At 50.5% G+C, this 23,434-nt stretch overlaps 2 protein-coding genes across 5 annotated transcripts in view; one reads left to right on the top strand and one right to left on the bottom strand.

Annotated features, from left to right (window-relative positions):
• Positions 1-7,520, top strand: part of STARD9 (StAR related lipid transfer domain containing 9) — a 126,440-nt gene extending 118,920 nt beyond the window's left edge. The window contains 7 exon segments of the mRNA XM_081227195.1: positions 4,279-4,396; positions 4,549-4,661; positions 4,856-4,920; positions 5,092-5,294; positions 5,429-5,508; positions 5,721-5,879; positions 6,381-7,520. Of these exon segments, the coding sequence (XP_081083321.1) occupies positions 4,279-4,396; positions 4,549-4,661; positions 4,856-4,920; positions 5,092-5,294; positions 5,429-5,508; positions 5,721-5,879; positions 6,381-6,482 (840 nt within the window). The 3' untranslated portion in view covers positions 6,483-7,520.
• Positions 7,521-9,819: 2,299 nt separating this feature from the next.
• CDAN1 (codanin 1) lies at positions 9,820-23,200 on the bottom strand. Of its 4 annotated transcripts, none has more exons than XM_081227196.1 (28): positions 23,103-23,200; positions 22,381-22,871; positions 21,952-22,158; positions 21,593-21,762; positions 21,347-21,460; positions 21,185-21,263; positions 20,638-20,758; positions 20,356-20,465; positions 19,798-19,887; positions 18,844-18,919; positions 17,878-18,083; positions 17,463-17,583; positions 16,972-17,118; positions 16,689-16,855; positions 16,210-16,297; positions 15,875-15,964; positions 15,621-15,675; positions 15,267-15,400; positions 15,079-15,182; positions 14,642-14,800; positions 14,229-14,292; positions 13,984-14,062; positions 13,650-13,798; positions 12,348-12,455; positions 12,157-12,220; positions 11,813-11,994; positions 11,452-11,559; positions 9,820-10,617 (listed from the first exon to the last, which is right to left on the bottom strand). In XM_081227196.1, exons 1-28 carry the CDS (start codon positions 23,190-23,192, stop codon positions 10,492-10,494), a joined length of 3,699 nt encoding a protein of 1,232 aa, XP_081083322.1. In that variant the 5' UTR covers positions 23,193-23,200; the 3' UTR covers positions 9,820-10,491. The 4 variants fall into 4 exon arrangements, with proteins under 4 accessions (XP_081083322.1, XP_081083323.1, XP_081083324.1 ...); XM_081227197.1 differs by having other exon boundaries at positions 21,952-22,155; XM_081227198.1 differs by lacking the exon at positions 11,813-11,994.
• Positions 23,201-23,434: the final 234 nt, after the last annotated feature.

Raw genomic sequence — 23,434 nt, 5'->3', positions numbered from 1 at the left:
GGTGATGTGACCTTGTATATAGAATATCCAATCTTTTGTTGTTGTTTTCTTGCCTAACTGCCCTGGCTAGAATCTTGAGTACCATGTTAAATAGAAGTGGTGAGAGTAGACATTCTTGTCTTGTTACTGATTTTAGGAGAAACCATCCAGTTTTTACTATTATGTTAGCTATGGGGTTTTCATACATAATCTTTATCAAGTTGAGGAAATTTCCTTCTAGTCCTAGCTTATTGAGTGTTTTTATCATGAAAAGGTGTTGGATTTACTTTTTCCTGCATCTATTGAGATGATCATGTGGGTGTTTTCCTTGGTTCTATGAATATATTACATTTATTTTTCTATGTTGAACTAACTTTGTGTTCCTGAGATAAATCCCACTTGGTCATGGTATATATCCTCTTTATATGTTGCTAGACTCAGTTTACTAGTTATTTTGCTGAGGATTTATTTGTTTAAATGCACAGGGATATTGGTCTGTAGTTTACTTGACGTCTTTGGTTTTATCAGGATAATCTTGGCCTCATAGAATGAGTTGAGAAGTGTTCCCTCCTCTATTTTTGGAAGAACTGTGAAGAACTGGTGTTAATTCTCCTCTAAATGCTTGGTAGATTTCACTAATGAAGCTATCCCATCTTGAAATTTTCTTTGTGGGAATTTTTAAAATTTTTTGATTACTAAATTTACTTATTAAATGTCTATTCAGATTTTCCATTTCTTCTTGAGTCAGTTTCAGAAGTTTGTGTCTTTTTAGGAACTTGTCCATTTCATCTGAGTTACCTAATTGTTGGCATGTAGTTGTTCATAATATTCATTTTTATTCTTTTTCATAGATGTAAATATCTGAAGTTAAAACTTTCCCTCTGAGCACTGCTTTAGTTGTATTCCACAAGTTGTGATATATATAGAGATATAGATATATATCTGTATATAATCTTTGCTTTATAGTAATTTTGAAATTTCAGTTTGTATTTCTTCTTTACCCAGTTGTTAAGAGTTTTTCAAAACTTTTTGGTAGAAAGGCCCTCGTGTTTTCTGATTTTTTTTGTAAGGGAACTTTATTTTTATTTATTCATTTTTGGCTGCATTGGGTCTTCATTGCTGTGTGGGCTTTCTTGAGTTGCAGCGAGTGGGGATGTGTCTTCACCCACCTTTCTTTAGTTGCAGCGAGTGGGGGTGTGTCTTCATTACGGTGTGCAGGCTTCTCATTATGGTGGCTTCTCATTGCGGAGCATGGGCTCTAGGCACACAGGCTTCAGTAGCTGTGGCACGAGGGCTCAGTAGTTGTGGCTTGCAGGCTCTAGAGCACAGGATCAGTAGTTGTGGTGCACGGGCTTAGCTGTTCCACAGCATATGGGATCTTCCCAGACCAGGGCTCAGACCTGTGTCCCCTGCATTGGCAGGTGCATTCTTAACCACAGTGCCATCAGGGAAGCCCTGTTATTAATTTTTAAGTTTGCCATGTGTTGAGAGAATGTATGATTTCAGAGACAGTAAAATTTTTATTTTTTTATATTTGAGGGTTTTGGTCATGAATATTCCATTGGCTTCTAAAAATCTTGTTTAGGGCTTCCCTGGTGGCGCAGTGGTTAGGAGTCTGCCTGCCAATGCAGGGGACACGGGTTCGGGCCCTGGTCTGGGAAGATCCCACATGCCACGGAGCAACTGGGCCCGTGAGCCACAATTACTGAGCCTGCGCATCTGGAGCCTGTGCTCCTCAACACAGAGGAGAGGCTGCGATAGTGAGAGGCCCGCGCACCGCGATGAAGAGTGCCCCCCGCTTGCCACAACTAGAGAAAGCCCACACACAGAAACGAAGACCCAACGCAGCCATAAATAAATAAATAAATAAATAAATAATGTATATTAAAAAAAAAAAATCTTGTTTATCTTCATTTGTGGTCTGTGTTTTCCTTGATTTGGGGGTGTATATGTGTCTTCTTTCTGGTAATTTGGAAGCCTTTTTTTCCCTTTCTTTTCATCACTTATATATATTTAAATAGTCTTTATTTCTTGATTTAGCAGTTTTCTTTTCACCCTGGCTGTAAAACATGAGGAAATCAGCGTATTTCCACCTTCTCTCATTTTTTCTCATTACCTTTTGTTACAGTATTTCTATACTGTTTACAGTGTTTGTATTCAGAGTTCTAGTTCTCGTGCTACTGCTCATTTGCAGGTCTTTGGTATACATTCTTTTTTCTACCCTAGTAATTCTTCTTGTAATTTCTTCAGGAAAGACTCAAGGGCAGTATATTCTCTAGGTTCTCTGAGTTCATATTTGAAAATATTTATTGCCACTTAAATGAAAGAATATCTGTAGATTAAATACCTAGAAGCAGGATTGCTAGGTGTCAAAGGATATATGTATTTTTAATTTAAAATATGTGATGAATATTTTCAAAATATACTTATTTACACTCTCAAATAACAATATATAAGTGCCTACTTACCAAATTTCTGCTTAACAGTGTTTATTAAGGGTTTTTTCCTTCAATCTTTGTGCATCTCATAGGCATAAAATAGTACTTCATTTTAGTTTTAATTTGCAGTTCTCTTGTGTCTGAGATGGAGTGCCTTTTCAGATATTTAAGAGCCCTTTGGCTTTTTGTTCTGCCTGCCAGTGTACTGGGTCCATTTCTGTTAGGTTGTTCTCCTTTTGTTTTTGGTGGCCTTTCTTTATATTAAGACAGTTATCCTTTTGCCATTTGAGAGGCCAGTGTTTTTTTTCCTAGTTGTTTGTTTTTATATGTTAATCTAGTTTTTATCAGTCTTTTCTTTCATGGCCTCTGGAGTTTGTGCCCTGTTTAGGAAGGCATTTCTGCACTATGAGATCATTAAATTTTTAAAAAAATTTTCTCATAGTAATACTAAATTCTCCCCCACCCTGTATATTTTTGAGCCACAAAGCATAAGTAATTTGTTTTGGCAAGATGTATGAAATGGCTCTGATGTAACCTTTTCTTCAGATGGTGACCCTGTCGTCTCAGCAATATTTGATTAATCCACATATATTTACTTTTGGAAGTCATCAGTATAGCACTGGGAACAGATGGGATCATACAGGAGTATACTATAGAGTGAGAAGAGGGCCTAGGCCCGAGTCTTGAAAGAATCCCAATAAATCAACTCATGTTTGGGGAAGATGAGCCAACAAAGGAAACTGGGAAGGAACACCCAGAGAGATAGAAAGCCAAGATCCCAGGGATTCAGGAAGCAAGTGAAAGGGAGATGCTCAGCAAGATGAGGACTGGGACCTGTTCACCACATCCAGGCACATGGATCTAGCAAAGGCTAGACTTGAGTGCATTCAGAAGGGTATAAGAGGTGGGAGATGGCAAATGGTGACAATCATTTCAAGTTTATCTGTAAAGGACAAAGGAGCAAAGATGCCTGTAGAGGAAAGTTTTTAAAGGTGGGAGAAATTTTTGCATGCTTAAATGCTGATATGAAGAATCTAGTGAAGAGGTAGAGGTGGAGGCAATAAGTGAGGAGAGAGATGATCAGTAGTGAAAGGTTCTTAAGAAGGTGGCACAAAATCTCAATCTGCCTGAAGTAGGAGAGATACCACTTGGATGTTGCAGCAGGAAGAAAGGACGTTAAGGATGGAGACAGAATACCTTTGTTCACCTTTTTTTAAAAGTAGCACTAGGTTAGGAACTGATGATAGAGGTAGGATAGTGGACGCCTGTTAGATCCAGCAGAGGTCAAGGGTCATGTCATTGAGGAGCTGCTTGTAGTAAAGGTGTGGTGGCTGTATTGCAAATCCAGAGGATCATCCCCATTTGTTTCCAAATTAGGACCTTTGGCTTAGCTGCTGTACCTGGGGCTGGGGCCAAGGGTCAAGCTTTTCTCACAGCCCGTCACTTTTCTTCCCCATTCCACCTCCCACCTCCCAGTTGGGCTTTGTTTGCTGCCCACATTAAACAGAGCTCCAGCCATGGCCTCGTTCCTGTTGCTGCAGTGGCGCAGAGGGCCCCCCCCCACTCACTGACCCCTGGTACCCCATCGTCTCAGGTCCCAGTTCATTCTGATCCCTGTTGGAACTCTCCTACAAGCAACCTTGAGCGTGTGGCTTGAAGGGCAAGGAAACTCTCCAGCGGACTGGTTTCTATTGTGGTTGACTTCTCAAGGGCATCCAGCAGGGAAGACCTTTTCACTTGAGCCTCTATGTCTAAAGCTGTTTGGTGCTGTTCAGAGGCAGAGGAGAGAATTCTGCACCGGCTTTCTGGTGCTCTGCTCTCCCTGCCTCTGCTCTGGTCCTGAGCGTCTTCTCTTCTGCAGCGGGACACAAACTTACCTGATTCCAGAGACTCCTCGATAGGGGAGGTGTGGGGCCGCTCTGCAGTGAGGAACAGTCAGCTGAACCTGGCCAGCTCTGCCTGGAAAACCTCAGCCTGCAGTGAGTGGTGGGGCAGAGCTACCTACCTGGTGTGGGGACTTCGGGGCTGAGGTCTGCTAGATCCTAGGGAGCCACTGTCCCTCAGGAGGCCATTGCTGCCCTGAGGCCCTGATGCTCATGCCATCTCAAGAATCTCCACCTGTTCATTGTAGGCCGCAGAGCCTCCCTGGGCAGTTGCTGCTGTTCTCTGTCCAGCCTGGGGACCTCCTTCTCCTCCTCCTACAAGGATTTGGCCAAGCACATCGTGGACATCTCTATGGCTGATGTGAGGTTTCCTGTAGCCAACTCTGCTGGGTGGGGAGGAAGAAAGAGGAGGGAAGGAACAGGGCAGATGAGGGCTTCTTCATTTCTCTGTCTTTACAAAAGCGGGGAATTCAGTAAATGCTGGCCTGAGGGACTAATCCAAGAGTCTGCTACCAACCGTGCCCACTAATTTGGGTGTGGTCACTGTGTCCCCAGGTAATGGCTGCTTGCTCAGATAATCTGAACAACCTCTTCAGCTGCCAGGCAGCAGCTGGCTGGAAGTAAGTTCCCTTGCACAGTGTCTTCTCCCTGTGGCCCTGCTCACCTTCTCTCCTCCTTTCCCTTCTCCACCCCGGCTTCCTTGAGTCCCTCACCGTGAGCTCTTCCTCTGTGACTTTAGAACCCAGCTTTCATCCCTTCCTCCTCTTCCCCACCCTTGGTGTCTCCCCCAGCCATCAGGGCGAGGAGCAGGACGTGCATCTGTACTACAAGGTGTTTTCTTCTACTCGGCATGGCTTCCTGGGGGCTGGCGTGGTGTCCCAGCCACTGTCTCATGTGTGGGCAGCTGTGAGTGACCCCACCTTGTGGCCCCTATACCACAAGCCCATCCAGACAGCGAGGCTGCATCAGCGGGTGACCAACAACATCAACCTGGGTGAGCCCAGGGGACAGAGGCAGTGCTCTCAGAAGGCCGGGTACTCAGCTAGGTCCAGCGGGGTGTCATGCTGTGGATGATGGGGTGTCACAGGGCAGAACTCGGTCTGACTTTCTGCATCCCTGCCCCTCCAGTGTATTTGGTGTGCAATACCACCCTGTGTGCACTGAAGCAGCCACGGGATTTCTGTTGTGTCTGCGTGGAAGCCAAAGAGGTGCCTGCCTTGCTGGTGGTAAAGATGTTGTGGGAGGAACTTGGACTGGCGTGTTGTGAGAAGCAGTCTTTGTGGGCATCAGGTCCTCTGGGGGAAGGAGGGCAAGTTGGGCCAGGGTGCCTTCCCCGGTACTGACTGCACTGGAGCCTGTCCCTGTTTGTCCCTGTCCCTCCCATATCACGTAGGCTGAACTCACATTGCTCTGTTTCCAGGGGCAATTGTCTATCATGGCAGCTCAGTCTGTGTATGATGCGTCCATGCCGAGACCCAGCAGGGAGATGGTCCGAGGGGAGATCTTGCCCAGTGCCTGGATCCTGCAGCCCCTCACTGTGGAAGGGAAGGAGATCACCAGAGTCATCTACTTGGTCCAGGTGATCCACCTTGTGCAGCTGGCCTCACAGCATGCCTTGGTTTGACCCCAGCCCCATGGGAGCTTTCTGTATAGCTGTTCAATGTTCTTCAGTACCCAGGACCTGTGGCCTGAGAGCTGGAGACTCAAGGGTTTCTTGGGTCACGAATCAGTGGGGAATCAGAGAGGAAGGAATGAGGCAGAGTTGATCAACCTTCTTCTGAAGCTGTTCTTACCAGAGCCTGGCGGCCTACATCCTCTGGCTGTTCCCAGGGTCCTCAGGAGATAGATGAGTCATTGTGAGGCGGAGCAGCACCCTCAGTTCCCTGACTTGACCTTTTGTCATTGGGAAGTGAAGCTTTTGCCTAGATCTGAACAGCAGAGCACAGGGCTGTAGACAGTTCTGTTCAGAGCCTCTCCAATCACAGCAGCCTGGGGTGGCTGCTTATGGCTGAAGTGTGCCCCTGTGTACTCTCTTGGGTCTGTCTGCACCTTTAACTCTTCCCTCTCTGGTTTATTTCAGGTAGAACTTGGTGCTCCAGGATTCCCCCCTCAGCTCCTAAGCTCCTTCATCAAACAGCAGCCGCTGGTTATAGCCAGACTGGCTTCCTTCCTTGGTAGTTAGCATCTCACGGTCAAGATGGCGCTCCAGGACGCCCCAGAGATGCTGGGGCGGCTCTTGTTACTCTCCGTACCCTGATGTTAAGAAGAGCCGAGGCTACCTGCTGTGCCCGACTGGGCAGACAGCACTCAGCCCTGAGTTGCCAGCGAAACCTAGTCAGTACTTGGTCACAGCTGGCACCTCTGCAGAGTGAGGGGGCCTGAGCTCCTGGCTGTCCAGAGTGAATGAAGCTCAATTCACCTTTTTGGATTTCTCACCTTTTTTTCCCATCTCTGGGACCCTGTGGCATACAGGCCACTCAAGGATCAGGACTGGACACAGCCAGCAGAGCTGGGAGCCTGCAGTGCTCTGACATGGGGCTTACTTAGTTCGGTGCAGCCCTGGGGCTGGTAGGGAAGCAGGAGCCATTGGCCAAGACTCTGCTCAGAATGTGCTCCAGCAGTCAGCTCCACTGTGGGAAGAAAATGGTTTAAAAAAACAGCTGCACAAACCAGAACACTGATTTAGAATTGTTTCTCCTCCTTGAATTTTTACAAAATGCTTTATTATTAATTTTTGCTTTGCCCTCCCTCTTCCTTTCCCTCACAGAAGAAGACAATTATTTGGGTCTTGGCCCCAGTAAGGAGTATAGAGTAATGCTCTGTCATGGAGCCACCACTCCAGAGCTCAGAAGAATGGGAAGACCACTGTAGAAACTGGCTGGATAGGTTTGGGGTTGGGGGGGCGCCTAGCTCTTTGCGGAGGACTTGGGGTGGTGCGTGGGCATCTCTCATTTCAGAGATGAAAAACTGTCTTTTGAAGACTGGAGGGAAGATAATGGACCTCCTAGAAGGAGGTAAGTGATTTGTTAGGAGGAAGTGCAATTCCATTCCTTACCTCACTCAGAGACTTGGTCCCAGCCTTCAGTCGTCTCTTGAGCATTCCACGCACTGCTGTAGCCCCTTCTATTCTAGGGTGGGATAGAGAATGGGTTCAGTTTTCTTGTAACTTAGCCTGGCTGAACTCGAGCTTTGAATATTCTGTATGATTACCTGAAGTGTAGGGGTCGGAGAGATTCTCAGCTTCAGTTCTGGTGCCGAGTCTTTGGTGGAAGAGGAGGGTGACCATGTGGGGATTGAGAAGATGTGGTAAAAGGTAAATTTCTATATAGTGCAGCAGAAGTTTATTTTTCTAAAAGTATCTGCAGGATTTTGTTTTTCTCTTACCTCAGATTAAGTTATTTATATATTATTGAAGGGTTTTTTTTATTGCTTTTAAACTTATTTTTCTGGTTAATTTTTTTGGTTACAATTGATATATTTAACACCCTATTTATGTACTCCCATCTCTCTTCATATGAATCTCTAAGACCATTGATTGAAAAGTGCAGAACATTTGCAAATTAAAAGTCCAGTGTGTACTTTTATTCAGTGAAGACTACCCTGGGATAGCCTAAGTGTGTCATCTGGGCTCAGAATTCAGCCTGGTGATTATGATGGCAGTAACTACTCATGGCCCAGTTTCAAGCTATATAGTTTACACATATGTATTGAGTGTTTCCCATGAGCTCAGCACTGCTTTGCACATAAAGAGCAACCAGGTAAGTTGCCCAGCTACAGCCAGCTGTAGCCCAGACATGAACATGAGGGAGGATTCCAGAACAGATTCCACTGCCACACTCAACGGTGACCACAGACCCCTGGAAGGAAGCTCTTTAACAGGTATGCACCTCTAGGGCTTCTGAGGTAGAGCCAGCAATGGGAATCTGAACGGTGGTTAGCCTGGAGGTGACTGTATCCCCTAAACTAGAGAAGCCACAAGCCAGGCATGTGAGTCAGCAAACCTAAAGAACATTAACTGAGGCTGATCTTACAGTAAGATGCAGAGGTGTTAAGGATAATCCAGGGACCTGGCTCCAAATGATCCAGGAGGTCAGGTTTTGGTTATGACAGGTGGTTCTCAGACTTTATTGTGCTTCTGAATCACCTGAAGGACTTGTTACACCCCAGGCTGGCCCCCACCCTAGAGTTTCTGATTTAGAAGAGTGGAGAGGGGCCCACATATTTGTATTTCTAGGAAATTGCAGGTGATGATGAGGCTGCTGGTCTGGGGACCACACTTTGAAAACCACTGATACTGGTAGAGAGCAGGTATATGGAAAACAACCTAAATACTAATGAGTTCCCTAGTTCATTAGCTGCTTGTCTCTAATTCCTTTCTTATCTTACTGCCTGCCTAAAGTAAACCCTTAAGGTTCACACTGGCCAGCGTTTCCTGAATTGGGCCTGTGCGGTTTAACTAAGTGGGCTTTAAACTCAGCATCCTGGGGCTTCAGGCTTCCTCCATGCTTGCCTGCCTGTCCCACCTCACATGGAGCTGGGTGTCTGAAGTAGCTGGGTGTCTGCTTACCTCGGGGCTCAGCTTCCTGGGGCAGTGCTTTCGTTCAGCCACACCTGATGGGTGCAGAAAGATAAAATATTTCTTAAAACTGTTTTGGTTCCCAAGCATTCAGAACTTCCATAATTTGCTATAGTATAAATTGGATTTAAAGGACAAATGAAGAGATGAAGAAAAAAAGGTTCAGATGCAAAAACTTATTGATTAGGATGAGCTGAGCGGAAGGGATGATCACTGCCTGACTGTGCAGAAGCATGATTACAAAGTGGTGAGACACACCCCCATTTTTAACTTTTCTGTGCTGATGGGACCTACTGTAAGGGCTCCCAACTGGCTTTACTAAAGTCATACAGCAGACCTCTTTAGACCCAGAGCATCTTAACCTTCCTTGGGTTGGAGACCTTTGACAGCTGGGAACTTTTCTCCTAAGAAATACACACATATGCACAGACAGATTTTGCAAGCCACTTCAAGAGGGTTCGCTGAGTACCCTACCCTCTCTCCTTCCCCTGACAGAGACTGAATCTCTCTGCACACACTGCCAAAGTAGAAAAACCATGAATTTTAGAAGAGTGAATTTAATGCATGTTATCAAGGTAGTGCTTGCTTAGTCAAAATTGGTGCATCATTTATAGACAGGTAGAATGCTTTTGTTCTGAGCCAAATCAAACACCCCCAGCCCACCAAGAAGCAAGCATCACAAGTGGGCAGTATCTGGTGAGTAGAAACTTCACACATCCTAAACCTTTAAAGGAATTGAACAGAAGTCAATACTGTTGGCAGTGGCTTAACAAGGGCCCCAGGCTCTCTGGCCTGCAGGGTCTCACATGATGGAATGTTTAGGCATTGCTAAGTGGCCAACCAATGGGACAGCTCTACCCTGTCAATGCCCACCTCCAAGCCCACCTAAGACTTTGCGGCCTTCTACAGGGATGAGTAAGGTGAAAATAACTAGACATGAAGCCCTTGGTAAAGAAAACAGTTTATTTTAAAAAGCTCTAATGTTCTGCCCCTGCTTGGCCCCTGGATTAAGCTAGAGTCAAAAGTTACTACCTGCACGGGACTGAAGGCAGGCGGGGTGCAAGGTAAAAGGCAGGTTTCTGTCGGGCGAGCCCCACATTTGTTGTACGTTTTTAAGGAGATGGCAGTCCAGCTCCTGGTGGTAAGAAAATGTAGACTCCCAAGATTCATGTTTAACTTTACTCACAAGTTAAGCAGAAGTCACTTCCCTCTGTCATGATTTCCCAAAGCACAAAGCTCTAAGAGATGCTGGGACAGCAGCAAGTGGGGCTTGAATCTTGTGTCGACAAGCCCCCACACATCATTTCATAATAAATGCCAACTCTTCTTCTCCAGGACTGGAGTCTCTAGGTTCTTCCACCATAATCCTGAATCGGGTGACCCCCTCCTTCTTCCTTTAGGACTTGGGATGGTGAGCCCGCAGTCACGGGGATGCCAGGCTGCCACTCTCTTCCTTCACACATGAGCAGGAAGCCTGATGACAGACTGAGCTACTTCCACACCAGCAAGGGTCAGGGTGGGCACTTGGGGTGGCTCTGGGGCCTCCTCCCGAGGCACAGTCAGGCTGGGTTCCAGCGCTCTGGTGAGATGCCCAAGGTAGGGCCGCTTCCCAGCCCTAGCTCTGGGCCAGCACAGTCCCCCGGTTTGGCTGCACCAGCTCACAAGCTCTTAGCTGAGGTTGTGGCACATGGGGTTCAGCTAGAAACAGGTTGAACAGTGTTGCTAATTCTTCAGAAAAATCCTGGAATAAGCAGAAAGATGACGGAAAAGGCAGACACAAAATTCTAGATTGTTCACCCACATAATTCTATATTCACCCTTTTTACTAAAAATCAATCCCAAATATCAAGCCCTAGCTAACCAGACAACCTATTTTATTTTTTCCCAGCTGCCTTCTACCTGGAAATGGACTTGGAAACCTTGTCCCATTAGTACTCTAGGATGCTCAAGTTCCGGCAGGGAGAGTGAACTCTAATGGGAAGGTCAAAACCACTAATGAGTACTTAATATGCACATTATTTCATCTTGAAGAACCCCAGGAGGTCTAAATTATTCCCATTTTATGAATGAAGAAACTAAAATTACCTTGCCCCAAATCACAATAACATTAAGGACTAGCTGAGATTAAAATCCAGGTTATTCTGATTTTAAAAATCCACACTCAGGAATTCCCTGGTGGTCCAGTGGTTAGGACTCGGCGCTTTCACTGCTGGGGCCCGGGTTCCATCCCTGGTTGTGGAACTAAGATCCTACCAGATGTGTGGCGTGGCCAAAAAAAAAAAAAAAAAAAAAAAAACCCACAAACCCCACACTCACTATGCCATGCACTGTCTGCCCCTTCCATCTTCCCTTCCTCCATGGACACAGTCCTTCATACAATAGATACTTAAATGTGAAGGAAGCCCCCCAGAGCAGCCACTTCATTTCAGGGTGGTCCTCAAGAAATCTGACAAAATCCACTGAGCTTTGGGAAGATCCTAAGAATGCCAGGCCTCATCACTTGCCCCCTTTCAGGATAAAAGGGACATATGACACCTGTTCTCTCTCCAGGTCAAAGGAGACGAGGACTCCTTACCCTGGGCCACTGGGCCTCATGGAGGTTGCCTAGGCAGGCCTCTATCTCCATCCGTCCCATCAGACCTTTCTCTACCAGCTCCCGGAGCAAGAACAGCAGCAGGTCCCACTGCAACACACACAGAGGAAGAGGTCAGGGTGGCCAGGAGGACCGCACAGTGACCCTGATACAAAGGACAGAGCTGCTGAGGGAGGAGGGGGAGACGAGACGAGACTAAAGGAGTCTGAGCGCGGAAGAGAAGATAAGCACAGCCTCAGCAAAGGGGGACTAAACCAGCTAATAACATTTGGGGTGGGGGTGGTAGGGGTAACACACTTCTCAGAAGCCCACCTGCCTCCCTCCCCCCACCTCTCTAGCTCACCTCCCTCGGCCGAGTGGCTGCGAGAAGCCCCACGTTTCTTGGCCTCAGCAGCAGCTGCAGCGGAACCGGCACTTGAAAGTCCTCCTTCCACAGGGAAACCAGCATGAGCAGGAGCCTTCGAGCCTGCCCTCTCTCAAGCTGCTGCTGTGCCGGGGGCCCTAGGACAGGAATTTGATCTGCAACTATGGGGAGAGAGGAATGCCAAGCTCTAAGAAATGGAGGCAGGGTCACATGGCCCTGGGAGGACACAGAGTAGAAAAAAGCTGTTTTCTAATTTTGCTTGTACCCCACCCTGAGAACTGGGGGATCTGGCAACAGAGTGATGTGATAAAAAGGAGCCATACCAAGGAGGGATGCTAACTCCACAGAGCACTTCGCCAGATGCTGCTCAGCAGGTGGGCACAGGAACTGGGTGAAAAACAGGGAGACCTTGGACATTAGCACCATCCTTAGAGCAGCAGCCCCAAGCCAACGCAGCTCTGATTATTAGGCGCTGGACAAAGATACATAAGAAGAGCATCTTGTCGTGTCTCACCTGGCGGCACCGCAGCATCTGGCCCAGCTGGCCTAGAAGCTGCTCCAGATGCTCTGGGGAAACTCCCTCCTCAGAGTCCCGGGGCCCCACGGCCAAAGAGAGCACGTCCTGCAGAGAGGGGTGGAAGCAGAGTAAGGCTTCATGCCAGGCCAGGGCCAAGAAGGCCACAGAGAATGTGGCTTGGGGTGGGGATCAGCCAGTGGAAAGAGGCAGAAGGAAAAGGAAGACAGGGCCCTGGGGTGAAGTAACGGGCAAAGGAGCCCTTAGACTTGGGGCTTGGGCAGGACAGCACAGCTGGGAGAAGCAACCAAGTGGACAACAAAGGAACAGATGGAGCAGGTAAGCCAATGGACAACGCGCTGCCAGAGAGCTCAAGAGATGGCACTCATCTTGGGACAGTCATACCTAGCCAATTCCCAGACAGCATCTTATTCTGAAAGCATTCAAGGGAACTGTCCTGTCGTGTACATGTCGTACTATTTTCCGTCCCTCATGATTCTCTGTTCATCTCAGGAGAGTCGAGGTTTCAGTACAGAAATCCTCTGCATGTTGAAAACCAGTAGCTAATGGCTGCTGAGTTTTCTTCTCCCTCTTACTCTTCTAATTTTAGTCATTCCTTTTTAGTCCCTATTCCAAATCTTTATTCTCACACTACTACCCCAGATCTGGGTCACTAGTTTAGGACTCTGCCCCAATCACTCAATTCTGCTGCTGGAGCACAAAAGCAGCCCAACAATTCGTAAATGAACAAGTATGGCTGTGTTCCAATAAAACTTTATTTACAAAAACAAGCAGCAGGCTGGATTTGGCCCACAGGTTGTCAGCTGACTCCTGCTCTAGACAGTATCAAAAAATTTTTTTTATCAAATTAAGAGCATTGATAGATTATTCTTATTGCCTGTAACTAAACAAGCATCACCTCCCACATAGGAGAATACTTCTGAAATCATATCCCAATACTGTGATGACTGTTCCTTAGAGACTTCCTACTGCACTGGACAGCCATTCCCTACCCCACTCCCATCATCATCTGTGTAACGTGTACTCAGTCAATTTTCACATCTACCCCTTTCCCTTTCACCCTTTTGGGTGATTCAAGTACAGAAGTCAGAGAACAGCAGTTATGAAAACCATTCAATTCAGTTCTGCCCTACCTAATCCCATTCAGTAACAAAATGGGAACTAGCTGGACAACACAGAAAGCTGCCACACAAATACTGGAGTTGAGGGAGAGAGGAGGGAGACCAGGAAAAGAGCAGGGAGAGAGAGGAGGGGAGCCGAAGGGAGTAGGGAGCTGTGTACTTTTATCTCGGAGATGAGGTGGGAGGGGAGGGGAGCATGGTGCTCACAGGCACGGGAGCAGCCCCTCCGCTCCCCCCGGGCAGCTGGCTCAGGACCCTGGGCTCGAAGCATGCGACTCACAGCCGCTTTCACCTCCCTTCTGATCAGTGCTGCAAGTCAGAGGGAGGACAGAAAAGGGGTCATCAAAGCAGCCCTGCACAGGCTCACCATGCCAACCCATGCCCTTCCCTGTTACCAACTGGCTTCGAGTCCTATCTCCCCCACATGGCCTCCAACTTCCTGCCAGTCCACTTTTGAAAAACTTGGTCAGCCACTCCCCCTCCCTGGACCTTACCTGTGACGTTGGCTGACAACCAAGCACAGGCTTTCTCTGTTGCAAGCCCCACAGCAATGTTCTCTGCACTGCTCAGAACCTGTGACACAGAAGTTCTGCGTCAGGGGCAAGTTAGGACAATGACGAATGCCCAAGTCCACGAGTGACCCACCTGCCACCAGAAGCCTCACACACACAACCCCACAGCACTCCTCTCCCACCACCAACCGCCCAGCCCTCTGACCCCAGGACTCCTTCCTACGTACGGCTGCCGGGGTCTCCTCAGGGAGCAATGCCCTCACGGCACCAGGGCTCTTCTTTTGGCAGAAGCTGAAAGGAGACAGAGGTCAGTGATGTCTAGGTGCATCAGCCTGGCCCACAGAAGGAAACGCCCCGAGTGCACCAATCGCCCGAGCTGGAAGGGCTCTGCCTCAGGGGAAGGCACCCTCAGCCCTCTGGCCCCACCCCAGATGCCCTTCCAATTCAACTCTGGACTCTGGGCCCTAAAACCTCTAAAAACCAAGATAAGAGCCTACAGAGCAAGCACAAAAAGCATCAAAAAAGCAGGGTGGGGAGAGGATATGCAATAAAGGATGAGTACAAAAGAGGAAAAAGGGACAGGAAAGTAAAACTAAGAGGAGAGTGGAGATGAGAAGATTCAAACAGACTGGCGTCTTACTCCCGCCCCTGGGTCAATGCCTGGGCCCCGTGAGGGCACAGCCGGGAACACAAGATCTCCAACAGCTGGGCTGGATCTCCCCCTTCCTGTCCCTGCGTCACCAGATGCTCTTGAAGAAGCGACTCTGCCTGGCGCACCAGATCTGCCACCAGTGTGGCCCTGCAGTAGGAACAGCAAGGTTTTGAGGTAGTTGGAAAGGGTGAATCGGAAAGGGGCTGCAACTTCAAGGAAATCTGGTCAGAACTAACTTGAAAGAACATCAGCAATTTTAGCCTCCCCCCATCCCACCTGGCCCTTGCCCTCTATCACCCGCTCCCCCGCCACCCCTCAGCTGACTTTCCTCAGTTTGGCAACAAGGTGTTACAAAGGGGAAAATCGTAAGGAAATGAGACTGAGGACCCTCAACACCTCCATTCCCAATCCCGACTCATCCTCACTTGATATGCTTGACACAGTTCGAGCCGATTCTCTCTGCCACGAACTCCACAGTCCTGCGCAGGGAGGGCGGCTGGTTGTGGAAAAAGGCTTGAGCCAGCTGTGCCTGTCGGGAGGAGGGGGCAGGGCAGTGAAGGGCCCGCTTTCCCTTCTCCACTGTGCGGCCCCCCGCCTCCGCCCTGCCCCCTACCTGCAGCCCTTGGGTGGTCCGGGGAGGCTGGGCTCCCAGGCCAGTGGTGGTGGTGGGGGTGATTTTCCTGACGAAGCCCCCACTCCGTCCACTGCTTCCTGATACCCAGGAGGCGAGCAGTTTGCGGAGCTCCCCTGCATCAGAGAAGCCCAAGTGTTTAAGTTCCAGAACCGTCCCACCCTCCCCAGCATCTTGACTTTTAAGTATTTATGGAATAGAAAGACTGAGGCACCAGGGAGCGCCTAAGAACAGAACAACATATTGGGGCGCTGGGCCCACAGGGTGCCTTTTGGGTACTCATGAAGGGACAGGCCAAGGACCAAGGACCCTCTGAGGGGAGACCAGTATCCTCACCAATATAGGGGCAGCAAGTGTAGAGCAGGTGCTGGTCCACCACAGGCATGCTGTCCTGGGGGAGAGAACAGGCCAGTGTTGGGAAGGCAGGCTTCCCTTCCTCCCCAGTGTGCCAGAAACGGGGTGGTCAGGTAAGAGAATTACATAAAAGACTTCAGTCTCTATTCTAGCTTGTCTCCTGCTGGGCCCTACCGGGCAGCCTGCCTCCTTTACTCTTGTGCTTCCCTTGGCTCTGGCTTGACCCCAACACTCACCAAGCCATGCTCTGAAGCTACTGTGTCCACCTCAAAGGCATCCAACTGATCCTCTTCCAGAAAGAACAGATCCTCAGGGACTGTAGGAATCTGGCAAGAGATTAGGGCAGTGCAAGTCAGCACTTCAGAGATTTGTCACACCTCCTACCTCATGGTTCCAGGGTTTAGACACCAGGTTCAAAGCCACCTTCCTCTGAAACTATGGCAATCCCTACCCCTCCTCTGAACCTTCACCTTCTGGCCCCACCCTTGTTCAGACTCATACATCCTCCCTTTCCCTGTCTTCAGCCACAGTAGTCACCCCCTTCTCCAACCTGGATCCTCACTCCACCAACCTGGAAAAGCCAGCCCAGGACAGCCAGCAGCAGCAGCTTGTTCAGGAAACACATCTCCCCTTCACTCTCCTTTGACAAGACCAAGCTCCTAAAAGGTAAATGAGGGTGTGAATGGAGTCTGTGCAAAGAGAGAAATGGAATGCAGTAACAGAAGGCTATCACTGGGAAGGTACTTCTCAAAAGCAGACCTAAAAGGGACTGCTGTTGTACAAGAAACCAGGTCTCATTACCCCTCCCAGATCTGTACTCCCTTCTGAGCTGGGCCACAGTAGGAATAGAAAAGGGTCAATCAAAGTGCAAATATTCAATAACTGCCCACTGTCTTTCCTTGTGGATCAAGGCCTGGCCTCTTCCCTGAGGGTCAGTTATGGCTATGGTACCACACAGGAAGCACAGGCTGCTTGACCCTCTTCATAAACAGCAGCCTCAGCAATGTTCTCCCCATACCCTTTTCTCAAGCCCGCTCTCTCTCTACTCACCGATGCAGGTGCAGCAGGAGAGTGAAGACGCTGCGGTAATAGTCCAACATGGGGACGATGTGGTCAGCCAGGGAAAGGAACTCCACCAGCCAGGGCACTGTGAGCACTGCTCGGCGGGCCCGCAGCCCCTGCTGCAGCAGAGCCCGCACATCCAGGACCGGGGGCACCTGGCAGGGCCAGCGTCAGTCAGTGGGTGGGTCAGTCCCAGGGGCTGGAGGAAGCCTTCTAACGCCATTGCCTTGCAGCTCCTCCCAGCTCCCTCCTTACCAGAGCCCCCAATCACCTGGCTCCTCAGGGCCAGAATGGTGTCCTGGAGCTCACGGGTCGGGGGTGGTTCGGGCCCCCGGTATGGCAGGAAAGCCACAAAGCCCAGGAATTTAGCCAGAAGCCTCAGGCTAAGCAGCACCACAGCAAACTGCCTCCGTTCACCCTGCAGTGCATCAAGAAGGAAAAGGTCCCAAGCATAAGGCTTCTAGAACAAAACCAAATCTGTGGGACTTCTCTGGTGGTCCAGTGGTTGAGACTTCGCCTTTCAATGCAGGGGGTGCAGGTTCGATTCCTGGTCGGGGAGCTAAGATCCCGCGTGTCTCACAGCCAAAAGACCAAAACATAAAACACAAGCAATACTGTAACAAATTCAATAAAGACTTTAAAAATGGTCCACATCAAAAAAAATCTAAAAAAAAAAAAAAGCCAAATCTGTTACAGATTTCTTCTTGAAAATACCCTTTCCCCGCTAGGTCAGAACCCCATCATCTCCCTCTGCTTTCTAACCTGCCAGTCCACGTCTGACTCCCCGTCTTCATCACTGGGCTCAGGCTGAGGCAGGGCAAGGCTGTTGAGCTCCCGGATCTTCAAACTCAGGCTATCCATGAGATGCTGATTAAACTGGAAGCTATGAAGGGGAGGGGGAAATAAAGGTACTGGAAGAAGTGTAGGAAGGACCAGAATAGAGAAGAGGTGCTCCAGACAGAAAGGCTCAGCAGGGTAGACAGAGGAGGCCAATGCGGTTACCTTCATGGGTGAAAGAATGAGAAGGGAAATGGAGGCAGGAAGTGTGAAGGAGCCCAGGCAACACCCAGTCCCACCCTGTTATATTCCAGACAAAGGAGAGAAAACGCTGCCCTTCTGTGAACACAAACCTCTTCCGGCCTCTGCCCCCACTCTCTGCAAGACAGGAGACCTTTACCTGCTGGCACTCAAGATGAAGTCCCTGAAGAAGCCCTGACAGCCTGGGAAGGTGGGGGGTGGGCAGGGCCCCCCACTGCTCTGAGGGGCCACAAGCCGTTCCTGTAGGCGCCGCAACCGCCCCAGCTTGTCAGCTCCAAGCATATTTAACACATCCGGAGCCTCGCCCAAGACAGTGCCCCCAGCACCACCAGGACTCTGACACATCTGGGGCAGGGGGAGGAAGAGAGAAATCAAAAAAACGGTGAGTTTTCCTGGAAAGGACTGAACAAAATGAGGAGGAAGCAATGAACCCTGTATCATGTGCCACAGATATGTTTTTGTTGTTGTTGTTGTTGTTTTTTGCGGTACGTGGGCCTCTCACTGTTGTGGTCTCCCGTTGCGGAGCACAGGCTCTGGACGCGCAGACTCAGTGGCCATAGCTCACGGGCCCAGCTGCTCCACGGCATGTGGGATCTTCCCAGACCGGGGCACGAACCCGTGTCCCCTGCATTGGCAGGCGGACCCTCAACCACTGTGCCACCAGGGAAGCCCCATAGATATGTTTTTTGAGGTCTGGATTATATTCTTATTTTTACAGGTGAAGAAACGGAACCTGTAAGATTCAACATCTGCCTAGGGTCACAAGAGCTAGGATTTGAAACCAGACCTGAGTCCTAACCCTGTGCTCTTTCTACCACAGCACAAATCAAGGGCAAGAAAGTAGCGAGGTGCTGAAGGAAGGCCAGGAGAGCCGGGTGTCTGAGGAGGCCCGGGGAGGCAGGAGGTGCAGGGCATGGGAGAGAGCGCTCCGCCTCCTCTGGCTTCCTGAGTTTCAACCACCACCCAAAGAGCAGAACTCTTGTTCAATCTCCAGACAAGGACCTGCCTGCTTGCCTGCCCTATCCCAAAGTGTCAGCCATTACTTGGCTGCCTATAATACATACTGTCCACTGTAGATTAATCAGTCTCCCGCTGGGGCTATTACCTGGAGAAGTTGTTTTTGGAAAAGTCGAACAAAATGGCTGTGGCTGCAGGCTGCAGAGAGTTGACCCATCATGGCTCTGAGGAATAAGAGACAGGGATGGAGTGTGATGGAAGGAGGAAGAGGGAGAGAAAGATCTGAGAGAATAAGCCAACACTTGGGCCTTTCAGCCCTTACCAGGGGCTTGAGCAGACCTCTGCCAGAGCTGGCTGGCACAAGGATACGGGAAAAGGTAAGGGACACTCTCCTCAGCCCCAAGACCCCTCAAAGCTAGAGATACACTTAACCAAACATGAAATAGTACTGCCCCTCTCATCTTCAGTCTACACCGAGCGCCAGTGAGCTTCATGACCAACGTGGACAAGAGGATATTCTTTCTGTATCCTAGTTATCTAGCTATGCAAAGTTATCTGTATTGTCAAATGAGATGATGGAGAAAATGGAGGTCGGAAAGGGTCTAAAACTTGGGCCAAAACTCAAGCAACCTGAAATAAGAGCATTCCACTTTTTTCAAGCATTTGCAATCACAGAGCAAGTATGAGTGATTTCTGAGTGGAAGGAGCTGGAGAGACAAATTGCTTTATTTATTTATTTTTTTTTTGCGGTACGCGGGCCTGTCACTGCTGTGGGCACTCCCCGTTGCGGAGCACAGGCTCCGGACGCGCAGGCTCAGCGGCCATGGCTCACGGGCCTAGCCGCTCCGCATCATGTGGGATCTTCCGGGACCGGGGCATGAACCCATGTCCCCTGCATCAGCAGGCGGACTCTCAACCACTTCCCGCAGCCCGACAAATTGCTTTTGAGTAGAGGCAGAGGTGGCAGTAACTGAAGAGATTAAGGAGGATAGAAGAAAACAGCTTTGCCCTGGAAGGACAAAGCCTTCCTCCAATCAGCTACCACTAAGCTGCTCACTGCTGGAAGCAAGAAAGACAAGGTGACCGGTGTATGAGCACGTACCTGATCCTGCTGCCCAAGCCCTTCTCAAAATCCCAGCCAGGCTCCTCATGGCGATCTTCCCACTCTCGAAGCACCTCATAAAACACATCCCTGACAGACACATAAGAATGTCCGATCAACTGAAGCATAGCTGGCCTAACTCATTCTCAGGAGTGCCTTCCCTAGCTCAGAAGAACTGAGGACAGGACTATCCACAGCCCCGTTCCTTATCCTCTCCAGGGTTCTCTATGTGATAATGCTACAGACCCGGTAGCAGTACACCACATGCTTCACATACTTCTGTGGGCAGTTAAAGTTGATCTGGCACTCTCGTCTGAGAACCCTGTGACTAGAGTCATACACCTGCGAGAAGGCTGCTAAGGTCAGAGGTTCAAGTCCATGGGCATGAACAGAATGAGGCTAAGTGGCCCTTATGATGTTTGCCAGGAAGGGCCTGGTAGTGCTAAACTACCACCTGTTAGTGTCAAATTCCTAGTTTCTATGAAAATGACACAGGCTGCCTATCCCAGAGAAAATCCTGCTTCATCCCCTTCCCCCAAAGTTCCCTTTTCTTATCACCTCTGTTTTTTAAAAGTATGAAAGGCTCGATCACTGGAGAAGTTGGCACGATTGTCAGTTTCTGGCTGAAAGGAGACAGCTTGTGCAGAAGGTGGCATCGCCAGAGAGACCTAAAACATGGCAGTGACAATTAGGGACTGAAGCTGGCAGAGTTCATGCTCAGAAAACTTCATCCCCATTCCAGTGCAAATGACACTACAGTGATGTGAGCTGGGCTGCCTGAGTTATGAGACCAGAAAGGGTAAGGTCCAGGCTAGTTGATGTCTAAGATGGGGTCATTACCTTGGCAACACTGCCCTCGTAGGCAGCTCGCAGGTGGCCTTGCAGAACTGGTGAGAAGCACAGTAGCCGTTCATTCTCAGCCAACAGCTTCAAGGTCCCTTTGTCCAGGTGGGAAAGAACGCTACAGGGACAAGAGCACAGATGACCAAGAATGGGACAGACTGAAAATAGGAAGCTGGCACCTGCACACCACACAGCGTGTTACCTGGAGCATGGAGCAGGTACATGAAGAAAAGTCATGGGCAAAGGATTAAAGATGATGAAGGCAAAGGGGAAGGAAATGAGAGAGACCTTATGGAGCAGCGAACAAGAGAGCAGGGCAGAAACATTAGATAAACCCAAAGGTCAGCTACCAAGACCACCGGGGGCAGTTTGATTCTTTCAAGGGCTAAATTCATAGCCTTGACACAAAATTGAAGGTTACGTGTAGGAAAAGGTCCAGGGTCACACTACACCTGTGTCAAGCACAAGCATGTACCCCAAGTAACAAGAGAACTAAGTGGACAATGGGAATAAGGCTCAAATGCCTCTGCTGGGGAAAACTCACTGAAACTGATGCTCCAAAACCTGCACTGCAAAGAAGACACAATCATGGACACTCTGGAACAGAGGGCTTTCCAGGGAATCTAGAAGGACAGTACCAAGTTGTTGGCTAAGAATGATTTCATTTCCAGACCCCATTTCTCAAAAAAGAGGCTTGTTCACCAACCTACGGCTCCTGGATTTGGTTCAAGGTCACTGTCCTTGGCAGCCACCATCCTCCGGGCGGTAAGGAGCTGAAGGACGAAGAAAAGCTCCAAGAAGAGGTTTGGTACCAGGTTTTCTACATAAGAAAAGAAACTGCAGGGTATTGAACACCATTCAGAACCAAGGCTCAGTCCTACATGCCTTATCAATTGTTTTAACCTGTGGTTCTACAAGTATCTCCATTTCAGGGCCCTTTGCTCTCACTCACCTGCAATGCATGAAGAGTAGACAAGGGCTACCAGCTCCAGACGCTCGCGGGAGGATACTCTGGCAGGGTCAGCGGGTTCAGCTGTGAGGTTTCCTGTCCGGCTGGGGTGAGGACATCCTGATTCTGGGGTGGGACAGGCGGGAGCAGGTGACTGCTGCAGCAGCTTAGAGCTATGGGGAAGGAATGTCATGAGTAGTCAGCCTGCCTTCCCCTCCACAGCCATACTCAGGTTCCTCAAAGAAACATCCACAGCCCAGGAAACAGACCTAGGGTTCCCAGGGGACAAATCAATCACAGGGAAAAGCCCTGCCAATCCCCCACAGAGGCAGCTGACATCCCAGGGAGCAGCAAGGCCATACCGCTCCTTCCTGAGCATCTCCCGCTCCTCTTGCAGACTTCTGCACCCTGGGGGAAGGCCATGGCCCCAAGGGCTAGTGTCCAGGACTGGGGGTTGGGAACTGGGGACACAGTTGATTGGGGGTGAGGTGAAGCAAGTCTTGGGCTTGGAGAGTGACCGCTCTTCGCTCACCGGAGTTGGGTTGATCCTGCGTGAAGGCTTGGTCCTGCTGAGGAGTAGCCACAGGTTTTTCTAATATTCCTTTCTTCAAGCATCTCCCCCTCCACAACAGCCTGGACCCCCTGCAAAATGCCCCTCACCACTGTAGTTATCTCATCCCCAACCTTCTAGCCATTACCACGCTCTACTACAGAGCACCCAGCCTTAGATTATTAACTCCCCTAGTAGAGCCTTCGTGCCACCCATCTCCCAGATAAGGGCTGGTTCTCACCCTGCAGAGCCGGAGGGAACCGAGCCTACGGGAGGGAATTCCTCCAGGTTGCTGAGGTTTGGCGGATCAGAGCGGGCGAGGCTGGGGCTGCCAGGGCCGCCAGAGCTCTTGGGCCTCCGGCCCACGGCCCAGGGCAGGCTCTCCCCGCTGACCCCCTCCTCCAGTGCCCCGGGGCCGCGGCCTCCTCGCTCACGGGCCGGCCCCGGGCCCCGCCTCCTGCCCCCACGGCGGGCCGAAGGGGCCTCAGCGGCGGTGGCGCTCGAAGGCTCGGTCGGAGGGAAGAGCTGGCTGCGCGCCCCGCGGCCGCCCCGCGGTGGGCCCCCGGGTCTCCCTGGCAAGGCTGCCGAGGAGCCCGAGGCCTTGGCGGGGGTTGGGGGGCCCTGCGGGAGGACGCGGCTGCTCTGTTCCCTCAGGAAGTTCAGCAGGAATGGCACGAATTCCTTCCGCAGCGGCCTAAGTGAGATCAGCGCGGCCGCCTCCCCGGGGTCATCCTGAGGGAGAAGCAGCGAGGGGCGAGAGGGTCAGCTGCCAGCCCGGGGCCGCAAGCAGCCGGGGCCGCAGGGCGCGCTGAGCGGGGTGGGCGGCCGGGGGTAGCGGCCCCTAGCTGGAGCGCACTCGGCCCGGGCTGACAGCCAGGCACCCTAGAGGAAGAGGACGGCAGGGGTGGTACCTCCCGCGGGAAGCAGATTAGGGCCAGCCTGGGGGCGTGTCGGCGCTGTTACCTCCGAGCTCTGGGCGCTGCGCGCGATCCACCGCACGGCGGCTGCGACCGACAGCTCCTCTCGCAGCAACGACTCCAAAACGGCCGCCATCCCAGTCCGGGCGCTCGGAGGCGATTACGCAGGCGCAGGCGCCGGCGCGCCACCGGCGCCCGGGGGGCGGGGCCTGCGCCGCGGGGCGACCGTTGGGCTGCGGGGCGGAGGGGCGGGACCAGGGCGGGACCAGGGCGGGACCGAGACCGGGATCTGGGCCGGCGGCAGCGGCGCTTCAGCAGGCTGAGGCTCCGCCCAGGCTTTGGCTCAAGGCCTCGGATGGGTCCGCGGTTCCCGACAAG

Source organism: Mesoplodon bidens, assembly GCF_964165515.1.
Source record: "Mesoplodon bidens genome assembly, chromosome: 3".
NCBI classification, from domain to species: domain Eukaryota; kingdom Metazoa; phylum Chordata; class Mammalia; order Artiodactyla; family Ziphiidae; genus Mesoplodon; species Mesoplodon bidens.
Note: the sequence above shows the minus strand (reverse complement) of the source record. Positions and strands in the feature narration are given on the sequence as shown.